This window comes from Pelecanus crispus, chromosome 7 (genome assembly GCF_030463565.1).
Source record: "Pelecanus crispus isolate bPelCri1 chromosome 7, bPelCri1.pri, whole genome shotgun sequence".
In the NCBI taxonomy this organism is placed as follows: domain Eukaryota; kingdom Metazoa; phylum Chordata; class Aves; order Pelecaniformes; family Pelecanidae; genus Pelecanus; species Pelecanus crispus.
In genome coordinates this window covers 22,564,351-22,591,209 of record NC_134649.1, presented here as the reverse complement: position 1 = coordinate 22,591,209, position 26,859 = coordinate 22,564,351, and the positions used below count along the sequence as shown (strand labels likewise).

The 26,859-nt window shown below is 58.1% G+C and overlaps 1 protein-coding gene across 1 annotated transcript; it reads left to right on the top strand.

Annotated features, from left to right (window-relative positions):
• The first annotated feature begins 3,912 nt into the window (after positions 1 to 3,912).
• C7H15orf39 (chromosome 7 C15orf39 homolog) lies at positions 3,913 to 8,629 on the top strand. Its single transcript, XM_075714044.1, has 3 exons — positions 3,913 to 7,165; positions 7,673 to 7,710; positions 7,958 to 8,629. The coding sequence occupies exons 1-2, from the start codon at positions 4,006 to 4,008 to the stop codon at positions 7,708 to 7,710; spliced, it is 3,198 nt and encodes a 1,065-aa protein (XP_075570159.1). The 5' UTR covers positions 3,913 to 4,005; the 3' UTR covers positions 7,958 to 8,629.
• The last annotated feature ends 18,230 nt before the right edge of the window (positions 8,630 to 26,859 follow it).

The window sequence follows — 26,859 nt, the reverse complement described above, 5'->3', positions numbered from 1 at the left end:
GAGAAGTCCACTGGCTTCGGGGTGACACGGGGAAACCCCCCTCCGTTACTGGGCTTCTGCCGCAGGACCCCGGGGGGGTGTCTCGGGGGGGGAGGGGGGAGGGCTGCGGGATGGCCGGGGATGCCTGGTGCCGGCGGGCTTAGGAGATTTTGGGGTTTATTTCTTGATAGCCGCTTCCTGCGGGCTGGCTGGGAGTTGGTGGCTGTTTCTTCGCATCACGTGGCGATGGAGGAGGCGGGAGGCAGCGATGAGAGGCTCCCGCTTATTGCTGCCGCGTTAGGGCATCGCATCCTGGGGAGGAAATGCCGGGGAGCCGTGTGCTGCGCCTGACCGCCCCGGCGGTAACAGACACGGCCGCGCTTGTTCGGAGCTGCCGGAGCAAAAAGAGGCATCTGAGCCTTCCCCGGCAGCCTGCATACCCCTCCCGTGCCCTTTTGACAACTGAAATGTGGCAGATAAAGCTGGCTGTGGCCCACGAGGGCTTATCGGGGAGGTTTCGCCTGCACACAGCCAGGCAGCACGTGCTCCTTTTCATTTGGTTTTACTTTTCTCCCTCCCAGCCAAACAGCCCCTTCTGGGAAAAACCCTTGCAAAGAAGAGGGAGGGGGAAAAAGTTTTTTTTTTTTTTTAAGTTAAAAAAAGAGGAATAAATCAGTTGTGTTTAATCCGCCCACTGCTTTTCCCAGCCGTGGAGTTTCAGTATTGCAGGCGCTGGTTGCACGTGTTAGCGCTCACCCAGGCACCTCCCCGGCCCCCATTCCCGGGTGCCCCTCTCTTCCCCACGGACCCCGGCCCCAGCATCTCTCCTGCAGCCAGGGGGGAAGGAAAGGGGGCCGGGGAGAAGGAAGGAAGGGGGGCATCACCGTGCCGGCTGCAAGGGGATAGTCCCAGAGGGGAAGGGCTGACGGTGACAGCAAATGCAGAGCTGTTTTCCTGGGTCTCAAATGGCGCAGGTGTAGAGATGGCACCGTCCAGGGCAAAGCCCCAGTGTATTTCATGAAGAGAGGGAGCCCATTAGTGCCCTCCTCCTAATGAGGTTAATGAGCTCAGCCCCTATCAGACATCAGAGAATCCACGTGGCTGGCTCCGGCTGCCGCTCTGGGATGACTTGCTCTGTTCTGCATCCTTCCAGCAAGGCTGGAAGTCAGAGCTGGCTGCCTGCTTTCCTACTGAATTGGTGGGAAGGGGTTGGGGTAATCCTGAGGGGAAAGGTCTCCTTGTAACAGGGTTACAAGGCCTTTTGCTTCCTCCCCTGCTAAAAAGAGGTCTCCGCTGCTGTGGTTGCAGGCGATTTGGAAACGGGGCGATTGCATCGGCACTGCCAATGTGCCTGGCGGCGTAACCCGGTCCCACAGTGACGGCAGGGCTGGTTGCACAATGTCCCTGACTCCGCGGGTTTTGTAGATTGGTGCATTTCAGGGAAAGGGGAAAAAGCAGTGGGGAAATGTTGGAAGTCACAAGATCCTGGGTTTCTGTCTCAGCTTGTCCACCCTGAGCACCAACACTGTGTGGAAGGATCCCACACCTCCATCTCCCTCCCACGCAGCATCTCCCAGGGAGACAGATTTAAACACCACCCTCCCGAGAGATCCCTCTCTGGCCCCTGGTGGGTGGGGAGAGCGGTCGGCTGGAAAGGAAAATAACCCAGTTTGGGACTGCCTGCCCGGCCAAGCCCCTTCCCGCTTCACATCCTCCCAGCTGGGGTGTAAGGAAAGTCCATGGCTCGTTGGGGGCGGGGGGGAAAGGGGTAACACAGCCAACTTCTCCTGGGCACAGCCCCCCAGAACATCTCAGTGATGGAAGAGCCTGCAGCAATGCCCCTGGGTGGGTCCACCTCCTGCCTCGGGCCAGGGTCTTGTGTGGAAAGCAGGGGTTTGGAGTTTCTTGGGGTTTTCCCCAAGCTTTTTCAATTTGAGGGGAGCGTTTTCCCTGGATCCAAGTGATGGCAAATTTAATTGGTACTGGATGTCTTGGAAATACCCTGAGGCTGCTGAGGATAAAGCTGTTGGAAATGATGCGGTCACCCCACAACCCCTTTCTTTGGGGAGCTGCTTCTGAGGGTGCAAGCGGGCAGATGAGCTTCCTTCTCAACTGCAGGGAAGCATCGACCCACCAAAGAGGTTTTCAGAGGAGTCCAGGGAAGCAGCATCTTCCCTGGAAAGTGAAAAATTGTTGAAGTCTGGAAAAGAAACCCAACCTGAAGGAATGGCAGAGGGGTGCAGCCTGCTCAGTCATGCCAGAGCTGCTATTTTGCTGGGTTTGAGCTGGGGCTGGGAAGAGGCAGGTCTGCATTGGGCCATCCCCTGGTCCCCCTGGGCCAGGCTGGGCTTGCGTGGGGCAGGGCTGCAGCTGGGCAGGGGCACCCGCACTCGCAGCTGGGTGTCTGGTGGACTTGTGACCCCTGTTTCTGCTTGTAAGTGGTCTGGCAGGGCTCTGCCTGCACAGCAGGGAGAGCTGGCAGGGTGTAGCCTGTGGTTTGCCAGAGCAGGCTGTGTGCGGCTCGGCTCTGGACTCCAGCTGCGCTGCAGAGCAGTCACCACTCTCGGGTCTTTATCTACACTCGCAAGTCTCCCCAGTTATCTGCTCCATTTCCCCTTCTGCGGACAAGGCTTTTACCTTATCTCCATGCTCTCTTCCTCCATTTCCTTCTTTGCTTCTCTGCTAACTCTTGCCACAAAACCAAAAAAACCCACAGGAGGTGAAGAACAGACACAAGATCCTGCTGTAGTAAGTCCATCCATGGGCTTGGGGGATGCTGGGCCATGCTTGGGAGATGCTTGGTGATGTTTGACCATGCTTGGGAGATGCTGGGTGATGTTTGGGCATGCTGGGAGGATGCTGGGCCATGGTCCAGCGATGCTCAGGTGCATCTAGGGGCTTGCTTGGGTGATGTACACGATGCTCAGGTGATGCCAGCTGATGTTGGGGGATGCTGGGTGATGCTTCAGTGATGCTCTTGGGGCTCAAGCAATGCTCAGGTGTTTCAGCGGGATGCTCAGGAGATGCTGGGCAGTACTTGGGGGGATGCTGGGTGATGCCAGGAGATACTGGGGGGGATACTTGGCGATACTTAGGGGATGTGGGGCAATGCCTGGGAAGGCCGGGCAATGCTGGGATGGTCTGCCAGCTCCACCTGCTGGCATGCACCGCCTGACACTGCGGGCCAGCACCTGGGCCCCACAGCAGCAGCAGCCCAAAATCAGAAGATACCGTAAGGGAGAGGGTCCCCCTGAGCTGCAGGCTGCTGCATTGGGGGAAAAGCCTCAGATTAGCTTGAAAAGTGTAATTGGTGGGGAATTGTGTTTGTGCCTTGCCACAGTCTGCTGGCTCTTCACCTGAGCTGAACTGGCTTTGCTCCCCACTGCCTGCAACAGACGCTCACTGAGGCTTTGACACAAAATCAGTGAGAGCTTTTCAGGGCTTTTCCAAGGAGGCGGATGGAGAAACACTCAGCCAGCCTGCCAGGACCACCCCCCCACTGGCTTCGGGCTCCCACCCCGGCTCGTGCAGGGCTGCCCTGGAGAACACTGAGGGAGGGGAGCCCCTGACTGGATCCCTAGCTTCCACACCAAGGATCAAACGTTGCTCCTCAATTGGGGTGGGTTTTTTTTTTTTGTTTTAGGATCTCTGCCAGGTGCCAGGAGGATGGGAGAAGGGAAGCAAGCCCCCATTGCCGTTGGCAGAGGCTGACTGCAAGGCGAGCAGGGCTTTCCATGGCTCCCCTCCTCTCCTTTAGGCTTCCAGTGTGATGTCAAGCATCGCAAATGAATAAGGAGAAGCCACACATGAAAACCAACATGCTTTCTCCAGCCAATGTGGGCAAGCTGACTTTTGGGGAGCTCCTGTTGGAGCCTGTCACCCTGTGCTGTTCCACCACGGGCTGAGTGCTTGCCATGGGGACTTGCTTTGCTCATGATTAATTTTCTCTCTCTCTCTCCTGTTCAGGAAGGCCAGCTCACCTCTCCCGTCGCACACCCCAGTTGGGGTGCCGACAGCAACATATAAATGGCCTCAAAACGGCACTTGGAGTCTCTGGACCCCGTGATTTTCAACAAGCTACCTCGGCTGGAGACAGAACCCACCACTGGCTTCCCCGATGGCCTCTGCAAATCCAGCCCTGTGCCCAACCCCAGCTCCGAAAACCATTTCAACTACAAGGGCTCCTACTTCGCCTGCCCACTGCAAAGCCCCGATGGCCCCGAGCAGCCCCTGGCACGCTGGAGCCCGGCAGCCACCTACCTGCACTATGGCACCGGTGCTGGCAGCCAGCCCATGCCAGCAGAGGGGCCGCTGGTGAGCTGCCTGCTGTACCGACCCGAGAGCCTGGGGACCAGGCTGCAGCCCCCAGGTGCTGAAAAGTGCAAGGATGGCCTGATGCGGGAGCTGCTGATGGCGAGGGAGAAGTGGACTAGCCCACCGATGACCCTGGGACACCCCTGCCCGGTGAAGAAGCCTGTGGCAGTGAACAAGGCGGTGCCCCTGGCTGTCCCCAAGCCAGTGTACAGAGCCCCAGCGTGCTTTGTGGACCCCAGGATGGCTCTGCCACTGGGACCCCGGGCGGAGAGCCTGCAGCAGAGACCGGGGGATGCAGACTGGGCTCTGCCCACCGCCACCCCTGCCAGCCACGCTCTCCAGCCTGGCGAACCCCATGGCGGCACCGGACTGCACAAGAGGGGTCCCCACTCTGACCCCAGCCTCCCGCCGCTGCACCCCAGCCTGACGCTGCCCACCAAGGAGAAGGTGGGCTCCCCTGTCGCCTTCTCCCCCTACTACACTGCCTTTGAGAAATACAGGGGGCCCCCTGGTACTCCCTTCCTGGAAGCCAGCTGCCCTGCTACCCACAGCCAGCGGAAGGTGCCTGAGGTTCCCAGCCTCAGCCCGGACCCCTGGCTCAAGCTCCAGCCACCCCCCACCAGCCCAGTGTACCGGGAGAGGCTGCCGGTGTGCTACCCGCACACCCACTACCCGCTGCCCCTCCATAAGGCTGCCCTCCTCTGCCACCCCCCAGCTCCCACCGTGGAGGCACAGCCCAGCACCCTGCCCAGCACCTACAAAGGCTTCGGCTTTGTGGGAAGCAGGGAGCCCTTTCCCGGAGCTTACATGAAGCCCCAAGCCCCAAGGAGCTACTTTCCCGGCTCCTTGGACACCTATGTGCCGAGGGCAGCTGGTGCCAGTGCGGTGGCATCACCACCTGCCAAGTCGGCGGCGCTGCCAAGAGATGCTGAGCTGCCACGGCGAACCGGCTACTTGCCGAGCCCTGGCTTTGCCTTCAGCCCCAGTGACATGGCCGTATTCGGCACCTCATTTGCCAGCACGGAGCCAGGCTGCCAGCAGCGCCAGGCAGAAAGTCCCCGGCGGCGAGTGGCAGCAAGGCACAACAGTGCTTTCCAACCTGTCTTTGTCCCAGAGAAGGTGCCCGCAGGCTCCGGTGGGCTTGCAGAGATGTCTCCCAAAGGAGAAGAGGGCTGGGTGAAGCCCAGCCAGGGGGAGCAGGAGCACCCCTATCCAGGGAGGAGGGCCAGCCCGGCCCCCCAGGAGACCCCTCACGGGGAACCACCAGCTCCCATCATCGTAGAGAAGGGAGATGCCTGCAAGGTCAAGGATGCAGCCAAGGACCTTGTCCCCCCTTCTCCGGCTGCCTCCCCCCTAAAGGGGCTGAAAGTCCCAAGGAATGGCGAGGTTTCTCCTTCCTCCCCACCCATGCCAGTGATCAACAACGTCTTCAGCCTGGCACCTTACCGAGACTACCTGGAGGGGACTGAGGCCTCAGCCCGGGTCCCCTTCTCCAGAGAGCATCTGCGGGGGGACACCCCACCCCGAATCACGGGGAGCAGCCGTGAGCCCGCTGCCGTCAGAGATGTCTCGGTGATGTCCAGCCTGCCAGCCAGCCGGGCACTGAAGGCAGGCAGCGGCGTTGTCCAGAGTCAAGAGGAAAACTGTTATGGAAGGGCCGCCGAAAAGCCAAAGCTTGTGCCCCAAGACCCGGGGTCTCAAGGGGAAAGCCCTGGCGGGGTGGGGAGCAGGGAGCCAGCCCCTGAGGACATGGCACTGGACCTCAGCGTGAAGAAGAGACTGGTGAAAGCTGGGGAGACCCAGGGACCCATCGGGCGCACAGAGGGGACATTGGACAGGGAGGATGCAGAGGAGGGGAAAGAGGGTCCAGGGGGGAAGGTGAAGGTGGGAGAGGGGGTCAAGCCCCAGTCGCTGCCCTTGCTACTTGAGGTGGGCTCTGGGGACAAGAGCAACTTCCAGAGCTCGGCCACCTTCATGTTCAAAAAATACAAGATCCTGCGCTCCCTCCCACCCAGCACCACGCCCCCTCAGCAGGCTGGCAGCCCCTGTGCACCCCAGCCCAGCCCGCTGCCGCCAGCCCCCTCCGGCAGCACCCCCACACCGCCGCTGCGGACCCCCCCTGCCTCGCCACTGGCCAGCAGCCCCCCGGCCCCGCAGCCTGGCCCCCAGCCCAGCACCTCCGCTCTGCGGGGGGCTCGCCTGGACCTGCAGCAGCCCACACTGCCCGAAGCCCCCCGTGCGCCGGGAGACGAGAGCGTCTCGCTGCCTGGGCAGTGTGAGGCCCCTGCCCCTCAGACCTCCGCTGGCCAATATTTCACCACCCTGCACACCTCGCTCTGTGACATTATTTCGTGCTCAGTGTCCAGGTCCTCCCCGGAGCTCCTATGGGAGTGGCTGAAGAAGGCAGAGCCAGCGGAGGAACTCGGAGAGATGCCCAAATCCCCCCCCAAGCCCAAGAATGGCTCCAAGATCCCTGAACCTCAGAAGCCCACCAAAGGCAAGGAGATCTGGCTGGCTTTCCAGGACGTGGCCACTCTCCTCACCAACCTGCGCTCTCAGCTGGAGACCTTCATGTTCGCTCGCAAGTGTCCTTTCCCCCACGTAGTCCGGGCAGGGGCTGTCTTCATCCCCATCCATGTGGTGAAGGAGAAGCTCTTCCCCAAGCTCCCCGGGACCTCCGTTGACCAAGTGCTGCAGGAGCACAAGGTCGAGCTGCGCCCCACCACACTCTCGGAGGAGAGGCACTTGAGGGACCTGGAGCTGAAGAGCTGCACATCACGCATGCTGAAGCTCCTGGCGCTCAAGCAGCTCCCTGACATCTACCCAGACCTGCTGAACCTCCACTGGCATGACTCCATTAGGCAGCAGCTCGGTAGGTAGCCCGGCATCTCCCATGGAGCACTGGTGATGCCAGTGGCTCCCTGGGACTCTTCCAGGGAAGATCCAGCTGCATCTGCCTCCCAGATGCTGCTGTTTGGTGGGAGCATCCATCACTTGCATGGTCCCTCAGCATCCTTGTCCCACCAAGGGTTCTGTGGAGCAGAACATTTAGCTTTTGTCCATGGGTTGTGGAGGGAGAAAGCTTGAGCTGGGGGTGCCGGTGGGGCCAGGGGGTTTGTCCCTGCCTGCCTGGGTGAGAAAAGTCATCCCGGGGATATCGAGGAGGTATCAGTCACCTCCAGGCCACTCCTCCCCCTCCAAGGGCAGCAGGAGTGGATGGCTCAGGAATATTCTGGGAGTGTGGCAGCGTTCACGCTGCATGCCAGACCTGCCACCTGCGGCTGTCCCATCCCACCAGTGACAGTCCCACCACCCCTCACTCTACAGACACCCTTTTGCTGCTGCTCGAGACCATTGCCAACAGCTTTATTTCTTACAGGTTCAAGCTCGCAGGCTGGCCAGCATCCCTCCAAGTAGGTAACTCTTCTTGGGTGTGTGTTTATATGTATTTATAGGATTTATACATAGTTATGTGAAGGTGTATGTGTATTTGTATTTGGCACGATGATGGGGAGCTTGGGCTGGCTGGGGAGGCGCAGGTGAGTGGCTCCTGGCTCCGCTGCCTGGGCTGGGCTGGAGGTGGCATTTGTGGCTGGAGGGGATTATTTGGGATGGGGAGGTGAAGACCCTGCTGTCCCTAACCACTCTTTCTTCTCCTAGGTAGCCCTGGCGTGGAGGCATGGAAAGCTGATGGCAAAGCGATAGCCATGGATAGCATGAAGAAAAAGGCACTAAGGGCAACAGCCAAGCCGCCCACCCACAAGGACAGGAAAGGGAAAGTCCCCCTCGTCCCCAGAGTGGGATCGCCTCCTGGCAGCGACGCAGATGCCGAGACAAAGCAGGCGATCACCAGCAGACCTGCAGAGAGATGCTCAGCTCCCACCAGTGGGGCAGCTGCGCCCAAGGATGGTGACAGGTCCTCCCGGGATGCTGGTGCCTGGAGGCCACCGGCACCGCGGGGACCCTCCAAGGACGATGCTTGGGTTGGAGAACGGCAGCAGGGAAGCACAACCCAGAGATGCTCCAGGGCCATGAGCAGGGATGGCTGGGTGGTACCCTGGCCCCTGCTGTCCCACTCCCACCTCCATCCACGACCAGCCAGGCTGCTGCTGGTGAACTGGGATGGAATGGCTGGAGTCCCAGCGGAGCTGGAGGGCTGGAGCAGTGTTTGTACCTGCAAAAGGAGCGTGGATATGGCCATGCCACTATCCCCAGCCTTGGAGAAAGGCCAGCTACTTCAGGGATGATTTACCACGTCCCCTCCTCTCCCCTCTAACTCGCCTCTCCTGCTTTATAACATCATTCCTAATAAACATACCTTCTTCCTGGTTTTTAATCTTTATACAGAGACTTAACACAACATTAGGGTCAAGGGAATTGCAACTTCTGTAGTTACAGAACTGATTCTTTTGTTGTTTTAAATTAAGACATTTTAAAAATGTTACAAATTTACCTTTATAAGGAGCTGCTGCCTTCAGGTTATGTGGTGGTTTTTTGTTTTTTTTTTTTTTTAAATATAGTAATTTATATTTGTCTTTTTATTTAAACTCACGGCTTCACCTGTTTACGATGCTGGACCAAGGCAGCAGGAGCGATGCTGTTTGGGCTGAGAGTTTCAGTTCTGATCATAGCTGAAAAAGGCTGCAAGAAAGATTTAAAGACTCTTAAAGAAAACCAAACCACTTTACAAGGCAGATCCCGGCTGTCCCAAAGGAGAATGCGGGAGATGCACATTTGGGGACGACCTCGATGGAGGTGTGGCAACGCCAGCGTGACCGGAGGGGCAGGAGAAGGGAGCAATGCTGCGAGACCTTGGAAGGAGAGATTGTTTCCATCCTGCGGGCACTGAAAGGTTGCTGGGCATCCTGGGAGGGATCCCAGCAGCCAAGGACGGACAGAATCCCCCTCACCTGGTCTGCAGTGGCAGGATACAGCAGAGGCCTTACAAACTTGACACTCAGGTGTTTTTTTCCAGCTGATGCAGGGCATGGAGGAACAAAATAAGGATTATTATTTTTTTTTATTTCACTACAGGAAATATTTATTTTAAACTAAGAAAACAGAGGGAAAAAAGGAAAAAAACCCATAGACTCTTTTTTAGCCAAAAGGTGCGTTTGCCAGCTGGAGAGGCAGCGGCTGCCGCTGCCGTGTTTCCTGCAGGTGCCTTTCTGGTTTTCCACTGGGATGTACTAGCCATGTGGGGGATGGGTAAGAGGGGCCTGCTGTTCTCCTTGCTCTCCCTTGCCATGCCGGGTCTGTGCATAGTGTTGTAAAGCGATTCAGAAAGCAGTGTTTAATAATACTGTAATTTTTTTATACATATATATATATATACACACACACACACATAGATATGTGTATGTATATATATAAAAGGTTCCAGGGAAGAAAGTTCCTTCACTTTATTTAATATTTTGTAAGAATACGAATTTTAAGAGGTGCCTCGCCTGATTAAAGGTTTTGGCTCATTTTCAAACATGTCATGCTTTGGTCTCTGCTGTCCCAAATTGGCACCCAGCATCTCCCAGCTGGCTGGGCAGACCAAACCCCGCTGGTGACACGCTTGCAACAAGCCATGAGCCATGTGCCCAGCCCCTCCATCCCATCACTGGAGGGCTGGATCCAGCGTCCAACCCGCCACAGGTGCCCGGGGGTGCAGGAAGCCCTGGGGGTCACCCGTCAGTAAGGGAGTGCATCCCAGTGCCCATGAGGGTGTATGTCCTGAGCCCCCTGGGTGACAGCCCAGGAGGAGGGTGCTGATGGAGGTGTCTGTGCATCAGAAATGGGGCAGGAGAGCCATGGGGTGCAGCAGGTCCTCCAGTGCTCTTCTGCCTGCTGCTGGGATGATGCACCCTGGGCTGATTCAGCAGGGACCCCCAAGACACCCTACCCCTTGTGAGCCCCTGTTAGAAGCACAAAATCTGCCTGGTCCCAAGAGCCAAACACCCCAAGCCCGTTTTTCAGCCCAAATTACTCAAATCCAGCAGGGGAACAGCACTGCCACAACCCACTCCCTGCAAATAGGGCATTTTGAGGACCATCCATGGTATTTAGGGCTGGTGCCTGGGAAACAACCTGCCTGGAGAAACAGGCACGCACACTCCTTCCTCTGCCAAGGGCTTAATGAGGAGCAGAGGGAAGCTGGGACCCCTCCAGCAGAGAAGGAGCTTCACCTGGGGGAGTGCAAATTAGTTTGTGTGTTAATTGGGACCAGCTGGCATGGAGCCACCCACCCCACCCCCACTCCCCCCCACCCCCCTGGGAAATTAGATAAAAGCACAGGGCTGGGGAGGGGGTTTAGTGCTCTCTTCTCTTTGGGTGCTGTCAGGTAAGGGGTGCTGGTGGGTTGAAGTCTTGCTGTCCCCAGTGAGGCTGTCTGAGGCAAGGTGGGTGCTTTGAGCAGGGAATGAGGTAATGTCTGAGCCCAAGGCTGGCTACACCCCTGCTCTGCACCAGGAGCCTCCCTGGCTCCTCCTAGGAGATGCTAAGGCTTGGCATGAACTTCCCTGACCTGGAGAAGATGCTCAGTGCTGCTGGAGACCAGGGAGATGCTTTGACAAGGGGCCTCCTGGCCCTGGTGTGTGGGATGCTCTGGGGACAGACTAGCCACTGTTGCTGGGGGATGGAGGGGGCTTAGAGGGACCCAGCCTAAAGCTCCTTCTGTACCTCTCCACAGCTGGGCTCTCCCCATGGCCTCTCCCAAGCAGAGTCAAGGGGTAGGACCACCGGACCCCACAGACATCACTGCCCTACAGCCAAAAATGATCTTCTGTAGTGAGAGGGAAGGGGCTTTGGCCACGGCTCTGGGTCCTGCTGCCAATGTGGCTGCTGCTGCCAGCAGGCTGTGGTGCAAAGCCTTCCTGGTGCTGGCCATCTGCCTGTCTGCTGCTGCTCTCCTGGACAGCCTAGGGTCTCTGGCTGCTCCTCTCAGGGCCCCCCTGGGCTCCCTGCCTTCTTCCCATGCTCAGCTGGGCTTGCCAGCCCCCCAGGGAGGGACAGGTGACGATCTGGTGGTAACACATGGGGACCTGATCAACTACCCAGTGATGCAACAGCATGGAAGAGTGATGATGGGCTCTGTGGGCACCCAAGGCTGCTTTCCAAGGGTCAAAGGAGACATGACCCGTGGTACAGATGCTGAGGGATGGAGCCTGGGGACACTGACTGCAGCCACTGCTTCTCCCTCGACAGCTCAAGCCTCACCACAGTGGCAGCCTGGATCCAGGCGTGGGGAAGGGCTTGGGCTGGGCACAACAGTGGCAGTGATGCTGTCCCCTGCACAGTGGCTTGGCACAGATGTGCCTGCTACCACAGCTCAATTCCTCCAGACCACCTGTGGCCCCAGCCCTGGCTCCTGGCATCACCTTGCTCTGGGGAACCTCCATGGCACAGGACAAGGCTTGCATGATGCAGTGCAGGTGCCTGCAGTGACCTCAGCCTGTGGCCTTGGGCAGCCAGTGGGCATGGCAGAGCCCCAGAATGCAGGGGGGAGCTCTGAGGGCACCCCCCATGCTCAGGGTGAGCTGGCTGCCTATGCTGCCTCCCCAGTGCAGCAGCAGGCTCCCTCCCTGCCCACAGCTGCTTCTGGCCCTTCTGCAGGGGCTGCCTTGTTGGAGGTGGTGCCCACCCAGCTGCTCTCACCTGAAGGGGCTGCTGGGGGGGCTCGTGTCCCATCTGATGCCCCAGTACATGCAGGGTCAGCATGGACACTGATGGGTATGCCCTCCTGGAGCCGCAGTACAGCAGACCAGCCCAGAGGTGACCAGACACCAGCCCTTGGGGCATCGACTGACTGTCAGACCCTGCCCTGCAGAGCAGATCTCAGCCCAGCTGCGAGCACTAAGCCTCCTACTGTGGTCACAGCCAGCAATTTGCCTTCTTGGGCCAGAGCTGTGACAGCAGCACAGGCCACCAGCAGTGTGCCTGCATCTCATCAATCTACAGCCAGTGGCTTCTCTGATGTCCAGCATGGAGCTTCAGTTGCCAGAGCCACAACAAGGAGCTGCAATGGGCAGAAGGAAGAGGTGAGACAAAGTCCTGGCCTGTCTGACCTTGGAACGGGTGAGGATGACACTGCTGCTCCTCACCTGGTGCCCCTTCCAGGCGTGCCCTCAGCTCTGCCAACAGAAAGGACATACAGCTCGACTAAAATGCATCCTGGCACTGTGTGGGTACCCTCTGCTGTGACACCCAAGATGCTCTGGGACACACAGCCTGCTGGCACCTTCCTGCATGGCAGAGCTGCCCTGCTGGTGGACACGATCTTGGCCAAGGTACCTGGAAATGGGTCTGGACTTCTGGCCACTGTTTCGGCATCACTTCCCAGTGCTGCATTGGCTCATGATGTCAACCACCTACAAATGCTGGCTCCCTTCCTTCCTACAGCAGAGCCTGGGGGATGTGCTGTCACCTCAGGGACACTAAGTGACCTGCCTTCCCCCCTGGCACAGCAGACTCTGCTGACATCCACTGAAGCCCACCCTTCCCCCACTCTGACCAGGGCTCCCAGTGCTGCAGGTCCCACTGTGATTGGGGTGAGCTCGGCAGCCCCTGCTGCCATCCCAGAGCCTGGAGCAACCAAAGCCCCCCACAAGGATGGAGCTGTGATGGTGGCTTCCCCCTTTCCAAGAGCTGCAGGTGTGATACATGGCTCTCCCCTGGAGTCACCTACCCAGAGGCCATCTCTGCACCCAGATACCTTCTGTACAACAGCATCTGAGGATGGACCCACTGCAGAGCAGCACCAGGACATGAAGGTGGCAGAGATGGGTGTGCTGCCTGGACATGTGGCTGCAGCAGAAGCTGGGCACAGTGAGCTCAGGACAGCATTGGTAGGACCCACTCCTGCTCCGGTAGGACCTCCAGGGCCCACCCATGCCAGCCCAGGCTCTGTGCCGCCTCTGAGCTCCAAGAATCCTGCTCCAGAGCATTGTTCTGAGGCTACGTACCACACTGGCACCACAAGCTTGCCATCTCCATCCTACCTCCTGAATTTTGCTGGAGCTGTGCATGCAGCCAGCTCCCCGCTCAGCTCCTGGACCCTGGCTGCACCAGCAGGGGTGACCCTTGATGCTCAGTCCATGTCCAGTCACTCTGTCACTTCCCAGCACCCCTCCACAGACAGAGAGCATCTCCCTGCAGCTGCAGGAGAGGCCTTCACCCCAGATGAGCTGATGACAATGGGGAAACCTGGCTTGCCAGGGGTGAAGACCCCTGCACCCCACCCCCCTGGGCTCCCCTCTCCTGCACAGCCTCTGCCTGTGCATGTGCTGCCCTTGCAGTTCTGGCTGTTGGGCATCGCTTACACTGAGGCTCTGAGCAGCAGGGCTTCGGGGAGCTACAGGGAGCTGGAGGAAGAAGTGAGGCTGATGGTGAGTACAGGGGCTGGTTGGTGGAGATATTGGTACTTCTGGGCATGGGGGGGTGCAGCTGAGAAGCTACTGCAACAAGCCCTGCTGGGGTGAGGAGCCTGCAGGCTGCATCAGCCTTGGCTTGGTCTATTGCCCACCTCGGTGTGATGCAGCAAGTAAATCCCTGGCACTGCTCCACCAGAGCTGGACTGGGGTGCTTGCTTTGAGGTGGGACTGGATTCCCCTCACCTCTGGTAGCTAACAGGGCCATTGCACACCATGTTGGTGCTGGGGTATTCCCTCCTGGGTGCTGTTTCTAGGCCGATGGGAGCCCTGGATATGCCAGCTCAGCCATGACCATCCCCAGAGGTCTGGCATACCCTGGGACACTGGCATGCCCTACCTTGGAAAACTGAGCTGACTTCACTCTGTATTTATTGCACACCTCCTGGTATGTGCTCCTTTCACATGGGGGAGCTTGCAAAAGCTTCTCAATTAACAGGTGCTTCTTTCTTCCAGCTAAACCACATGCTGTCCACCTATGAGACCTTCCTGCAGGCAAATGTCCTTGAGTTTATGTGAGTATGCAGTTCTGCCCTGAGGCAACAGATGGGGAGGGGTGGATTTGGCTTGGAGGGAAGGGTTTGCCCAGCAAAATGCTCCAGACAGGTCTTGTGAGGGGCTATGCTCCCTCTCCAGGGTCATTGTCCCAAGGGACCACTGGTTGAAAGTGTCTGAAGCTCCAGATAAAGCCATCCAAGACCTCTCTTTGGGTGGGATGTTAATGTGAGGATGATGCAGCTGTAAAGCTGCTCCCAGAGGGGAGGCAGGCTGCCCATCATCTCATCTCCCTCCCAGGAATGGGTCTGTGGTGGTACGAGGGGAGGCTCTGTTCCGGGGGGATGCCCCTGCACCCACCAACTCGCACCTCATCCGGACAGTCATCACAGAGGCGAGAAGGGGAAGGAGCATCTTCAGTTGGCAACTGGAGCCACAGTCTGTCCAGTCCAGTGGTAAGCCGTGGAGATATTCCCACAGCAGAGCTGCTGCTGTCAAGTGTTCTCCCTATGCCTCTATCAAAGCCAAAACCTGCCCAGTTTGGACTTTGGGCTTCACCCTCACTTGACATCCCTTCTCCTGACCAATGCAAAACCCTTCAGCGTTAAGGATGCTGGAGACCACATGTGCAGCAGTTGGACCTGTGTGGTCCAGTGCTTCTGCTAAACTCTCTGGCTTCCCCTCATTGACCTGCTTCTCCTGTCCTGGGAGGTGGTACATCCCAAGCCCTTCCAACCACAAAAGGTATTCAGCTTCACTCAGCTGCCCCGCTGGCTTCCGCTTTCAGTGTGTGGCAGAGGATGAGCTCAAGGCTGACTGATATCTCCCAAGGAAGGTAGAGGAACAGGTAAGGGCATAACTGTCTCCTGAACTCTTCTAGGCTTCAGCCTGGAGAACCTGGACCCAGAGAAGCTGTCCATCTCTCTCACTGTCCTGCAGCTTGGGAGGAGCGGGACAGACCTCCTGGAGAGGCTGATCAGCAAGGTATGGCAAGCCTTGGTGGCTCTTCCAAAGGATGATGGCAGGGAAAATGGGCACAGGCTGGCTGCTGCACTGCCTGCGTGGTGGGATAATGTGCACTAAAGCAGGGGCAGGGGGTGAGCTGTTGTCTCCCCTTTATCTAGGTGACTTGGTCTCTCAGTACCCTCTACCATGTGAGGAACTTCTCTATCACACAGGTCAGGTATGGGACATAACTACCCGCCTCCAAAGCTCTTCATTAAGTTACCTTTGCTACCTCTTGTGCACTCTTGCAGCTAATTAGCTATGCTGCAAAGATGGAGAGGATGAATTTTGCTGCACTAAGAAACCTGGGAGGGTGATGTGCAGCTGGTGGCAAATACTGTAACTGAGCACCTTCCCTGGGCTGAGTAGTCATGAGCTGCTGAAAAAAGACCAGCACGGGTGTGCTTGGTGAGCCTGGACCCTGCTCTCCTGCCTTGCTTAGAGCCCTTCTTTCCCCTTAGAAACCTCAGTGGGGACCTGGAGATCACTGGAGACATCTACCTTGATACAATCATCCATGTTGCTGTTCCAGAGGTTCTGCAGGCCTTGACAGCTCTTGCAGCCTGCTCTGTGGACCTGACCTCCCTCTCAGTGGAGGGTAAGGACAGTGCCTGTGTGTGGTAGGGCTCACTGCCAGCTCTGCTTACCTAGCACTCTTGTCTTGCCTCTTCAGGAGCCAGGCTTCACCTGCAGGTTTACCCAGTCTCCTTCCTAATCATCAACAGACACTTCAGCGAGGACCTTCTGAATCCACTTGCTATAGAGCACCAGGAGCTCACCAGAGACCTTGGTGTTGTGGTAGGCATGGCTGGTGGGAGGGGGCCAGGGTCCTCCCAGGGTGCTGAGAAAAGGAGGCTGAGGACCACTGGAGGAGGAGGGACTGCTTTGGGACTGTCCAAACCAGACCCTCAACTCCAGTGCTGTGGCTGATACCTGCTGAAGGCAGGCACTGAGGCTTTAGTGGCAGGATGTTTTCTCTCTGCTGATAGTGGTTCAGGCCACCACAATGCAGCCAGGGACCTGGAGGTTCTGCAGGACCGCAGCTACCCTGTTTCCCTGCTGTAGCAGCTGTCCCAGCTCCATCATGCCTGTGGAAGTGGTGGTCTGGCTGGGTGAAACACCCTGAAGGCTAGTGGGGAGCTGAGCAAAACCCTCTCTTCCAGGTGGCAAGAGCCCTGAGGGACCACAAGAGCTTCCTGCAAGTGGTGATAAGAGGATTCCTGTGAGTGGGAGCAGAGGGTCTGCTGGGGCAGGAGGGAGGGGCAGGGGTGTTACAGAGCCAGCGAGGTCTCCCTGCAGACATCAACCAACAGGTCATGGCTGTCAGGTGTATGGTCTCAACCACAGAAGTGTTTGTAGCAGGCAGCTGAGATTAAGCATTTACCCACTGTCTCAAAAGTGACTTGCCAGACCCCCAGGGCTGTCCCTTCCATCCCAAAGAGCAGATGCAAAACAAATGCCTCCCTGAGTGCAGAGACATCATCCCGGGGCCCCTCTGAGCAAAACCAGCTGGGAGTCTGGCTGTGCCCATGCCCACAGCCCAGCATGCAGCTGCAGGGTCATGGTGGTGCTAGCAGCTGCTGGAGCTCTTCCCAACCCCCTCCACAGGCCTGGCTCCTTGATCTGCCATGGGGATGTGGTCTTCCAGCATCCTGCTCCGACCAGTCTGGATGTTTTGGAGGCACTTGTGCTCTCAGTTGGGCCAAACAAGTCTCTGGCTGGTTCAGACTTCCTGGTGGACCCGTACTCTCTTGCTGTGGGAGGTAAGCTTCTCTTTGGGGTATGGGTACACAAGCTTCACCAGCTTGTGGCTCCATGCATGCAGTGTGAGCAGAGTAGATCCGGACCTCTTATGCAGAGGGAGGTGAGATGTCTTGTCTGGTGAGGTGACCAGCTTGTGATGGTTGGGCTGAAAGTACAGTTCTAATAACAACCATGCCCTATCCCTCTGCACAGCCTGGGGAGGATTAGAGACAGGGACCCATCTGCTGCAGGCTGGCATAGGACAGGAGGGAAGGGCTATGCGGAAAGGGCATGGAGGGTGTCAAATAGATGTTATCGGCATCCTATTGCCTCCTGTGCCCTGAAGGAGAGTGGGTGGCTGCAACCTCATGGGGTAGAGCCCCTGTGTCCTGCAGGCTGCGCTAACTGCTGTGCTCTGCTCCAGAGGACATACTGGAGCCCCCCATGCCTGAACCAGACTTTCCCAAGTATGGCGTGGCCATCATGGTTGTGTGCGGCCTCTGCATCATTACTGCTCCCATCATCTTGCTGGTGGTAAGGGTGATGTCTGTCTGCTGGGGCAGACAAACAAGCTGGGGCAAAGCAGCCCCAGCCCCCTGTGTGAGGGGAGCACATTGCAGAGGGGCTGGCATGGGGCCAGGCAGAGCTGCAGCCTTCATGCTCTCCTCCCTAGTGTCTGAGGGCCAAGAGGCTCGGCTGGCAGGACATGGTGGTCTTCTGGGACAGAAGAGACCCTGAAGCAGGGACTCAGACCCTGGAAATGGATAACCAAGGCTTCTGGGCATCCTCTGAACAGGCAAGTGGCCTTTACAGTCCCTGGAATTAGTTTCTGTGTTTTGGAGCTGGAGCCTTGAGGCACAGCTGGTGTTTCTGCAGTCACAGGTCCCTGTTGTACCTGGTGATGGTCCTAGGCAATGCCAGCAGTTGGAGAAACCCTTTGAGGGTGTGGGAGGAAGGAGACCTCACCCCCTGACCTTGCTGGAGGCAGGCATGTTGACTTCTCCCCCTCTCACTTGCAGAGCACTGAGGATGCTCATACACACTGGCAAAATGACTCTGCCTGATGGGAGAAGATACAGCTGATGGGTGGCAGCCCAAAGAGGGGTTGTGGTGGAAGAGATGCTGAGAAGCTATCTCTGCTCATTGGGCTGCAGCTGCCAAATGCTCCTTGAGAAGGATGGGGCCTCAGATGAATGAAAGAATGACTTTGTATGTTGAACTTTGACATTCTATAAACAGTTTATTAAATCCAGCTGTGAATGGTCTCTGCTTTTGCTGTAGGGGTGATGTTGAGCCCTCTGGCCTTGGAGGGCAGCCCTGCCCTGGGCTCCCACCCACCAAGGTACAGCTACTGGGGGTAGGCAATGTAATGGGCAGCTGGCAGGTGATGTGTGGCTTATGCTTTACACCCAGGTTTGTGTAAGAGCTGTAAGCTCCTCCTGGCCAGACCTAGCTTTGAGCAGCCCAAGCTGTGTGCTGCTGATCTAGCTGACATCACTAAGCTGAGCTTGGTCTTCTCCAGCTGTTGCAAATATAATTTTTTTTTTACACAGCTTTGGTTTACAGCAATTTAGGATTTATTCATATTTTTGAGATGTATCACAAAATTGGGTTATATAATTCTCAACAGCACTTAAGCATCAGCCAATTTAACAGAGTGATTCAGTTGAATTTGTTGCAATCAAAATGGTGACTTAGTTAAAGGTTGGAGAATGGTGAGGGTCACCCAAGACTTAGAGCAGGGTTGCACATACAGATGGGGTTTAAATCAAATCACACACAGACAGGCAAACAGTTCTGAATCAAATTGCACATGCAGAGAGGTTAACCTGTGATTAAAATTTCCCTTTTTGTGAGTTTCATGAATTACTCACTTCTATGTGCTGGCATTCATCAAGGGAGGGTTGGTGAACCTTGCAAAGTGGTTGACAGATGATCGTTCCATCCTTGTGCAATTGACCCTGAGAGGCCTGTTGCTGAGAGCTTGAAAGGTCTCCCTTTTGGATCACTATTTATAGGATCTCAAGATGATTGGCTTTGGTCAGTATTTTACATTCTGGCCACAGTTCATGCTGAGTCATTCTGGTACAGAATTCAGGCAGCAGATAGCCCAGGTGTGGCCAGGGAGTATCTGATGCCCAAGCCACTGCACTTATGACCAAGGTAACAGCACAATAGAGCTTATCCTGAGATCTCAGAGTGACCCTGATCATAGAATTATAGAATTGTTCAGGTTAGAAAAGACCTTTAAGATCATCCAGTCCAAACATTAACCTAACACTACTACATCCACCACTAAATTAAGTTGTACAGTAGTAATTTCATTTTTCCTGGCTTGGTGGCTGGATTATTTTTTAATGAAAGTAAAACTAAGACTCACTAAGGTTGGAAAGGACCTCTAAGATCATCAGTCCAACTGTCAACCCAACACCACCACGCCCACTAAACCACGTCCCAAAGTACCACATCTACTGGTTTTTGAACACCTCCAGGGATGGTGACTCCACCACCTCTCTGGGCAGCCTGTTCCAATGCTTACATTCCAACGGTACAATGATGTACCCTTCAGGCAGCAGATAGCCCAGGTGTGGCCAGGGAGTGTCTGATGCCCAAGCCACTGCACTTATGACCAAGATAACAGCACAACAGGGCTTATCCTGAGATCTCAGAATGGCCCTGATGTACCATTTAGGCAGCAGATAGCCCAGGTGTGGCCAGGGAGTGCCTGATGCCCAAGCCACTGCACTTGTGACCAAGATAACAGCAAAATAGGGCTTATCCTGGCATCTTAGGGTGGCCCGGGGGGGGGGCTGCACCACTGCACCAGCTCTTGACTAACTACTCACTAGTGCTAGGCAGTTAAAAGACCAAGGAAATGCATCCCTCTTCGGGCTGGGTTGGGGGAATCAAGCCTTGGGCTGCTCCCTGGGTAAAGCTGCCCTTCCTGCTCTGCACTGGGTGCTTCCCTTCACCTCAATAGGCAAAGCACTCTATGATGGGGGCCATTATCGCTCGCTACTTAACTACAAGGCAGGGGTTTTTTTACCCAAAAGCTTGTTTTTCCCTTCTCGCTGCATGCTTTTCCCCAGTGCATGGGACCGGGCTCTGCGTGGAGGCAGAAAGCAGGCTGTACATAAAGACACTCGCTTCAAAAAGGAATTTCAGTTGCTTTTTTCAATCTATAATCAAAGGTCATTCAGTCCCATGGTCCTCCAAAACTGCTCTCCAAAGCAAGCAGGGAAGAGCCTCCCTGCAGCCCAGGCAAGGGGCAGGGCTGACCCCATCCTGCTCTCGGGGTGCTTGTACCCTGTGAGGGCTGGTCCCATGGGAACAGGTAGGCTGGATGCTGCTGGCAGGAAGTGCTGAGCTCCCCTGCTCCTTTCCGAGGGGGAGAGGAGCTAAAACCAGCCCTTCCCTGTGTTCTGCAAGACAAGGAACCCACTTAGTGCTCCTCAACTCCCACCTTCCCCTGCCAGCTCCTGCCTGGAAATGACCACAAGCAGCGAGTTCCTCGGGTAGAAAAAAACCTGCTGTGTCCCCAAACCTCGAGAAAATCAGAGCTCGGGCGCCTGAAGGCATGAAGCAGCTGCCACTGCTGCTTGTCAACTCAAATCTGTAGGGTTGGCTTTGCAAATCAAGGGCTGAGAACTTCCTCAGAATTGACTCACCTCCTCACTTGGATGTCACCTACCCCCCAGCACGTGAGCAAAGAGTAATAAGCATAACCCAAAGTCTGACCAGACCAGGTCTGCCTCATTTAGGAGGAAGAAAGGAAGCGATTCTATAGAAATGTCTTTAGATGCTGGTTTTCTAGAAGTGATGCTTACCTGAAGGCGCAGGCAGGAACCACCCAACCGGCAGTGATGAAAGCAAGTGCACCAAATAAGGAGGAATCCCAACAAATGGGCTGAGTGAGCGTGAAGGTCAGCCTGGAAAAAATAAACTGTAATGAAGAAAAACAAGGCAGGAGAAAACAAAAATACCCTGGTCCATCTAGAAATGACATGGTGGGTGGGAGGTCGCTGGTGTGAATGACCTTGCTCTGCCAGGTCTGTGTCAGCCGCTAGGTCCCTGCCTGATGCCCTTGAACCCCACAGTGTCCCTGAGGTCCCACCAGCAGCGTCCCCCTTGCCTGGTGCCTGCCACGGCCCCATGCCAGGCACCGAGACCCGCTGCGTTTTGCTGACTGCCGGTACCTCAGATGCCACTGCCGTGCCACCTTGCTCCTGGGTGACCCAGCCAGCACCAGGAAAGCCCTCGCCATGCCACAGGCCAGCTCGTGATGCCCAGCTCCTTCCTGTGCCTCCCGCCTTCTCCTCCATCCACCCAGCCCCGAAAGTTGGCATCGACTTTAACATGGTTCTCGTCCTCCTCCTCAGCAGGCTTTCCCTGGTGGGACACACAGCTCCCGGGGCACAGGGATGAGCAGCAGAGCGACAGAGCAGCTTGTGTGCCCCCCAATCCTTGGGGGCCAGTGTGGGAGGCCGGATCCTGCAGCAGGGTGCTGTCTGCCAGCCGCGCAGCTCTCAGCAGGGACCGAGATTTCCCGGGGAGGGTCCCCGCTGAGGCATCATTCGGTGGTGGTCGCCCGACTCCCCTGCCCCCCGCGTCGGGGTCTCCCCCTCTCCCACGGGGGTGGGGGGACCAAATAGCTCCTTGCCGGGCTGCTTCCCCCCAGCTGCCACCAGCCTGGCCCAGGCCCATCCCCAGCAGCCATGGGGAGCGAAGGGGCGGCGGGGCACCCAAACCGGGGGCAGGCAAGGAGGGAGGGACACTCAGTGCGGGGCCCTCCCAGCGCTGGGGGCACTGGCGCGGCCCGGGGCAGCGAGAAGGGGCGGGGCCTCGGGGGGGAGGGGCCTCCTGGCCCCGCCCCTCACCGTGCCCCGCCCCTCGCTTCGCCCTGACCCTCCCGGGCACGGAGCCGGGGCCCGCCGGCGCGGCGCGGCGCGGCGCAGCGAGGAGCCGGGAGCGGCCGAGCCGAGCCGAGCCGAGCCGAGCCGAGCCGAGCCGGGGGAGCCAGGCGGGGAGAGGCGCCCGGCGGGGCCGCACCCGCGGGCAGAGGCCGGGCTCCCCGCCCGCAGGAGGACGAGGCGAGCCTGGGCTCCTGCCCGGGACCGGCTCCTGGCTGGGGACGGCCCTGCCTGCCCCTGCCCGGCCCTGGGCCTCTGCCCGGCGGCGCTGGCCCTGCGGCCCAAGGACACCTCGCTACAGCCCCAGCTCACGCACGCTTCGCTGCAGCCCCCGCCTGTCCCAGCTCCGCTGATGGACGCTCCAGCTCGGCATCAGCTCCGGCCCCAGCCCCACGGCCGGTGGCTCAGCCCCAGCCCCAGGGGCTTTATTTCAGCCCCAGCTCCAGAGTTTTATTTCAGCTCTTGCACTACAGTCTTTATTTCAGCTCCAGCGCCTCAGATGGTATTCCGCTGCCTGGCGGAAAGGACCTGGGGGTGTTGGTCGACAGCCGGCTGAACATGAGCCAGCGGTGTGCCCAGGTGGCCAAGAAGGCCAACAGCATCCTGGCTTGTATCAGGAATAGTGTGGCCAGCAGGACTTAGGGAAGTGGTCATCCCCCTGGACTCCCTGGTGAGGCCGCACCTGGAATACTGTGTCCAGTTTTGGGCCCCTCAGTACAAGGCAGCCATTGAGGTACTGGAGCATGTCCAGAGAAGGGCAACAAGGCTGGTGACGGGTCTGGAGCACAGGCCTTATGAGGAGCAGCTGAGGGAACTGGGGTTGTTTAGTCTGGAGAAGAGGAGGCTGAGGGGAGACCTTATCGCTCTCTACAACTACTTGAAAGGAGGTTGTAGTGAGGTGGGCATTGGTCTCTTTTCCGAAGTATTTAGCGATAGGATGAGAGGAAATGGCCTGAAGTTGTGTCAGGTGAGGTTTAGATTGGATATTAGGAAAAATTTCTTCACAGAAAGAGTGGTCAAGCCATTGGAACAGGCTGCCCAGAGAGGTGGTGGAGTCACCATCCCTGGAGGTGTTCAAAAAAATGGGTAGATGTGACACTTTGGGACATGGTTTAGTAGGCATGGTGGTGTTGGGTTGACGGTTGGACTGATGATCTTAGAGGTCCTTTCCAACCTTAGTGATTCCTAGTTTTTACTTTCATTAAAAAATAATCCATCCATGAAGCCATGAAACATGAAATTATGACTCTACCCTTAATTGGTTTAGTGGTGGACTTGGTAGTGTTAGGTCAATGTTTGGACTGGATGATCTTAAAGGTCTTTTCCAACCTAAATGATTCTATGATTTCAGCTCCAGTGCTGCGCTGTTTCAGCCCCAGCCACGCTGTCTGTATTTATCTCCAGCTCCAGCCAGGTCAGTATTTCAGCCTAGCCCCAGGGTCTTTGTTCCAGCCCAGACCTGCAGAGTTCATTTCAGCTCCAGCCCTGCAGTCTTTATTTCAGCTCTAGCCCTGTGGTCTTTGTTTCGGCTCCAGCGCTAAATTATTTAGTTGAGCTTCAGCCCCATGGTATTAACAAGCAATAGGCCAAGAGGAAACAGCCTCAAGTTGCACCAGAGCAGGCTTAGGGGGTTATTAGGCGCCATTTCTTCACTGAAATATTTCAGTGCTTTTGACCTTTTTGAGTGGTCAAGCATTGGAACAGGCTGCCCAGGGATGTGGTGGAGTCACCATCCCTGGAGGTATCTAAAAGACATGTAGACCTGGCACTTAGGGACATGGTTTAGCTGTGGACTTGGCAGTGTTAGGCTTACAGTTGGATGCAATGATCTTAAAAGTCTTTTCCAGCCTAAACGATTCTGTGATTATTTATTTCAGCCCCAGCCTCTGCCCCAGGGTCTTTATTTCTATATAGCTGATATTTCAGCTCCAGCTCTGTCATTTAAGCCCCATCCCCATCCTGTATTTGAGCTCCCGATCTGCCCCTACAGGCTGTATTTCAGCTCTGTAGCTGTGTATATACATACATATTTATTATATATATTATACATACATATGTATACACATATTTTGCCTCCAGGTCTGCATCATTTTGCCCCTGGCTCCAGAGCTGGTGTTTCAGCTCCAGCCCTATGGTCTGTATTTCAGCCCAGCCACAGCCCTACAGATTTTATTTCAGCTCCAGCTCCACCTGTACAACCTTTATTCTAGCCCCAGCCCTACAATCTTTATTCCAGCTCCAGCCCCATGGCCTGTATTTCTGCCCCAGCACTACAGGTTTTAGTTCAGCGCTTGTCCTACAGTCTTTATTCCAGCTCTGCATCGTTTCAGCTCCAGCCCCACACTATGTATTTCAGATCTAGTCCTGTATTATTTATTTCAGCTCCAGGCCTGCATCATTTCAGCCCAGCCCCAGGGTCTGTATTTTGGCCCAGCGCCCGCCTGCTGTATTTCTTTCACCTCCAGCCCTACGATCTGTATTTCAGCTCCAGCCCCATAGTCGTTATTTCAGGTCTAGCTCCACCCTTACACATTTTATTTCAGCTCCAGCTCTGCGGTGTTTGTCTTGGCCCCAGCCCCTGCCCTACAGTCTTTATTTCAGCTTCAGCTCTAGCTCTGCCTCTCCCCGCTGCCTCTGGGTGAAAGCTGCTCCTGGTTCTCATGGCAGCACCAGGGCTGATGACAAGGTCATAAATCAGTCACTGTCATATCAGTATGAGCTGGCGTCGCTGCCCCAACATTGTCTTGATCATGCGTCCGTGTGCGAGCACCAAATAAAGTGTTGCACCCCAGCCCCTTTTGCCCGGAGACTCTCTCACGTGTTGAGTTCGGCCTGGTGCATGCCAGCATCCTGCACTTGGGGAGCAGATGAGACCGGACCCCCATCTCCGGTGAGGGTCCCACAGCCCCGCCCCCCCCCCCCGCCCCCCATCTGCCCACAGATCCCCGGAGCCAGCGTCGGGGAGCTGGGAACGGCCGCTTGGCCTCCAGTTCCCATCCCAAAAGGTGGCACTTGGGCTGGGTCTGAGCCCCAGAAACACAGCCCTGAGCCCCGACCCCAAGCCCCAACTCCCCCCCGCCTGTTTTCAGGCTCAGAAACGCAGCGCTTGGCTCCATTTCCAAGCTCGGAAAACGCAGCACTTCGTCTTTTTTTTTTTTTTTTTTTTGAGCTGCTGAACCCCGCGACCGAGCCGGGTTTTTCAGCCCCAAACGCAGCTCTTCGTCCCCACTTGGGGGGCTGGAGCCCTTCGCCGCCCCTGCGGGCCCCGGCACCCGCTCGGCGCCGCACCGGCCTCGGGAGCCGCAGCCCCCGCCCCGCCACCCCGCCCGCCCGGGTCTCCCCCGAACCGCCTCCCGCCCGGAGCAGAGCGCGGGCCCGCCCGCGGGAACGGAGGCTCCGGCCCGGCCAGACGAAGCGGCCCCGCAGCCGGCCAGCTCTGCCCGCCGCCCCGCTCCCAGCGCTCCCCGACCCGCGGAGCGGCGGCACCCCCCGCGCCCCACGGCCTCCGCCCCGCCAATCCCGGCCGAGGCAGCGCCCGGCCCCGCCAATCCCGGCCCGCCCGGCCTCGCCCCGCCCATCTCCGCCCGGCCCAATCCCGGCCCGCCCGGCCTCTCCCCGCCCATCTCCGCCCGGCCCAATCCCGGCCCGCCCGGCCTCGCCCCGCCCATCTCCGCCCGGCCCAATCCCGGCCCGCCCAGCCTCGCCCGGCCCAATCCCGACCCGCCCAGCCTCGCCCCGCCCATCTCCGCCCGGCCCAATCCCGGCCCGCTCGGCCTCGCCCCGCCCATCTCCGCCCGGCCCAATCCCGGCCCGCGCCTTCAACCTCAACACGTGAGACGGGCGGCAGGGGCGGGGGGGGCAGCGCTTTATTCGGTGCTCGCAGCCGGACGCGCCGATCGAGACAACACTGGGACAGCGACGACAGCTCATACTGATATGACAGTGACTGATTTACGACTCGTCAACAGCCCCGGTGCTGCCGCGAGAACCAGGAGCAGCTTTCACCCCGAGGCAGCGGGGAGAGGCGGAGCTGAAGCTGAAATAAAGACTGTAGGGCGAGAGCTGCAATAGACTCTGGAGCTGGGGCTGGAGTAAAGACCACGGGGCAGGGGCTGAAACGGTGCAGGGCTGGAGCAGAAAGAAAAACCCTGGGGCTGGAGCTGAAATACCGACCGTGGGGCTGGAGAAGAAACGCTGCAGAGCTGGAGCCAAAATAAAGATACCGGGGCGGGAGCAGGAGCTGAAATAAACGCTGTAGCGCTGGAGGGGAAATAAAGCCCCTGGGGCTGGGGCTGAGCCACCGGCCGTGGGGCTGGGGCCGGAGCTGATGCCGAGCTGGAGCGTCCATCAGCGGAGCTGGGACAGGCGGGGGCTGCAGCGAAGCGTGCGTGAGCTGGGGCTGTAGCGAGGTGTCCTTGGGCCGCAGGGCCAGCGCCGCCGGGCAGAGACCCAGGGCCGGGCAGGGGCAGGCAGGGCCGTCCCCAGCCAGGAGCCGGTCCCGGGCAGGAGCCCAGGCTCGCCTCGTCCTCCCGCGGGCGGGGAGCCCGGCCTCTGCCCGCGGGTCCGGCCCCGCCGGGCGCCTCTCCCCGCCTGGCTCCCCCGGCTCGGCTCGGCTCGGCTCGGCTCAGCCGCTCCCGGCTCCTCGCTGCGCTGCGCCGCGCCGCGCCGCGCCGGCGGGCCCCGGCTCCGTGCCCGGGAGGGAGGCAGGGGCAGGGCTGCCGGCCCCCGGAGCCGAGCGCCCGGGGCAGCCCCGGCACCCGGCGGAGCGGCTCGCCCGAGCTGGTGCCGGAAACCCGCGCCCGGCCCGCAGCTCCGCGGGCCCCCCCGCCCTAGGGCCCGGGCCGCCTCCCCGCGGGAGGGCGGGGACGGGGGCTGGGGGCGGCGGCCCCGAGGGCTCCCCGGGCTGGCGGCGGGGCGGGACGGGACGGGACGGGCCCGGCGCAGCGAGGGGCGGCTCCTGCGGGCGGGCGGAGCTCAGCACCGGGCGGGCCCGCAGGCGA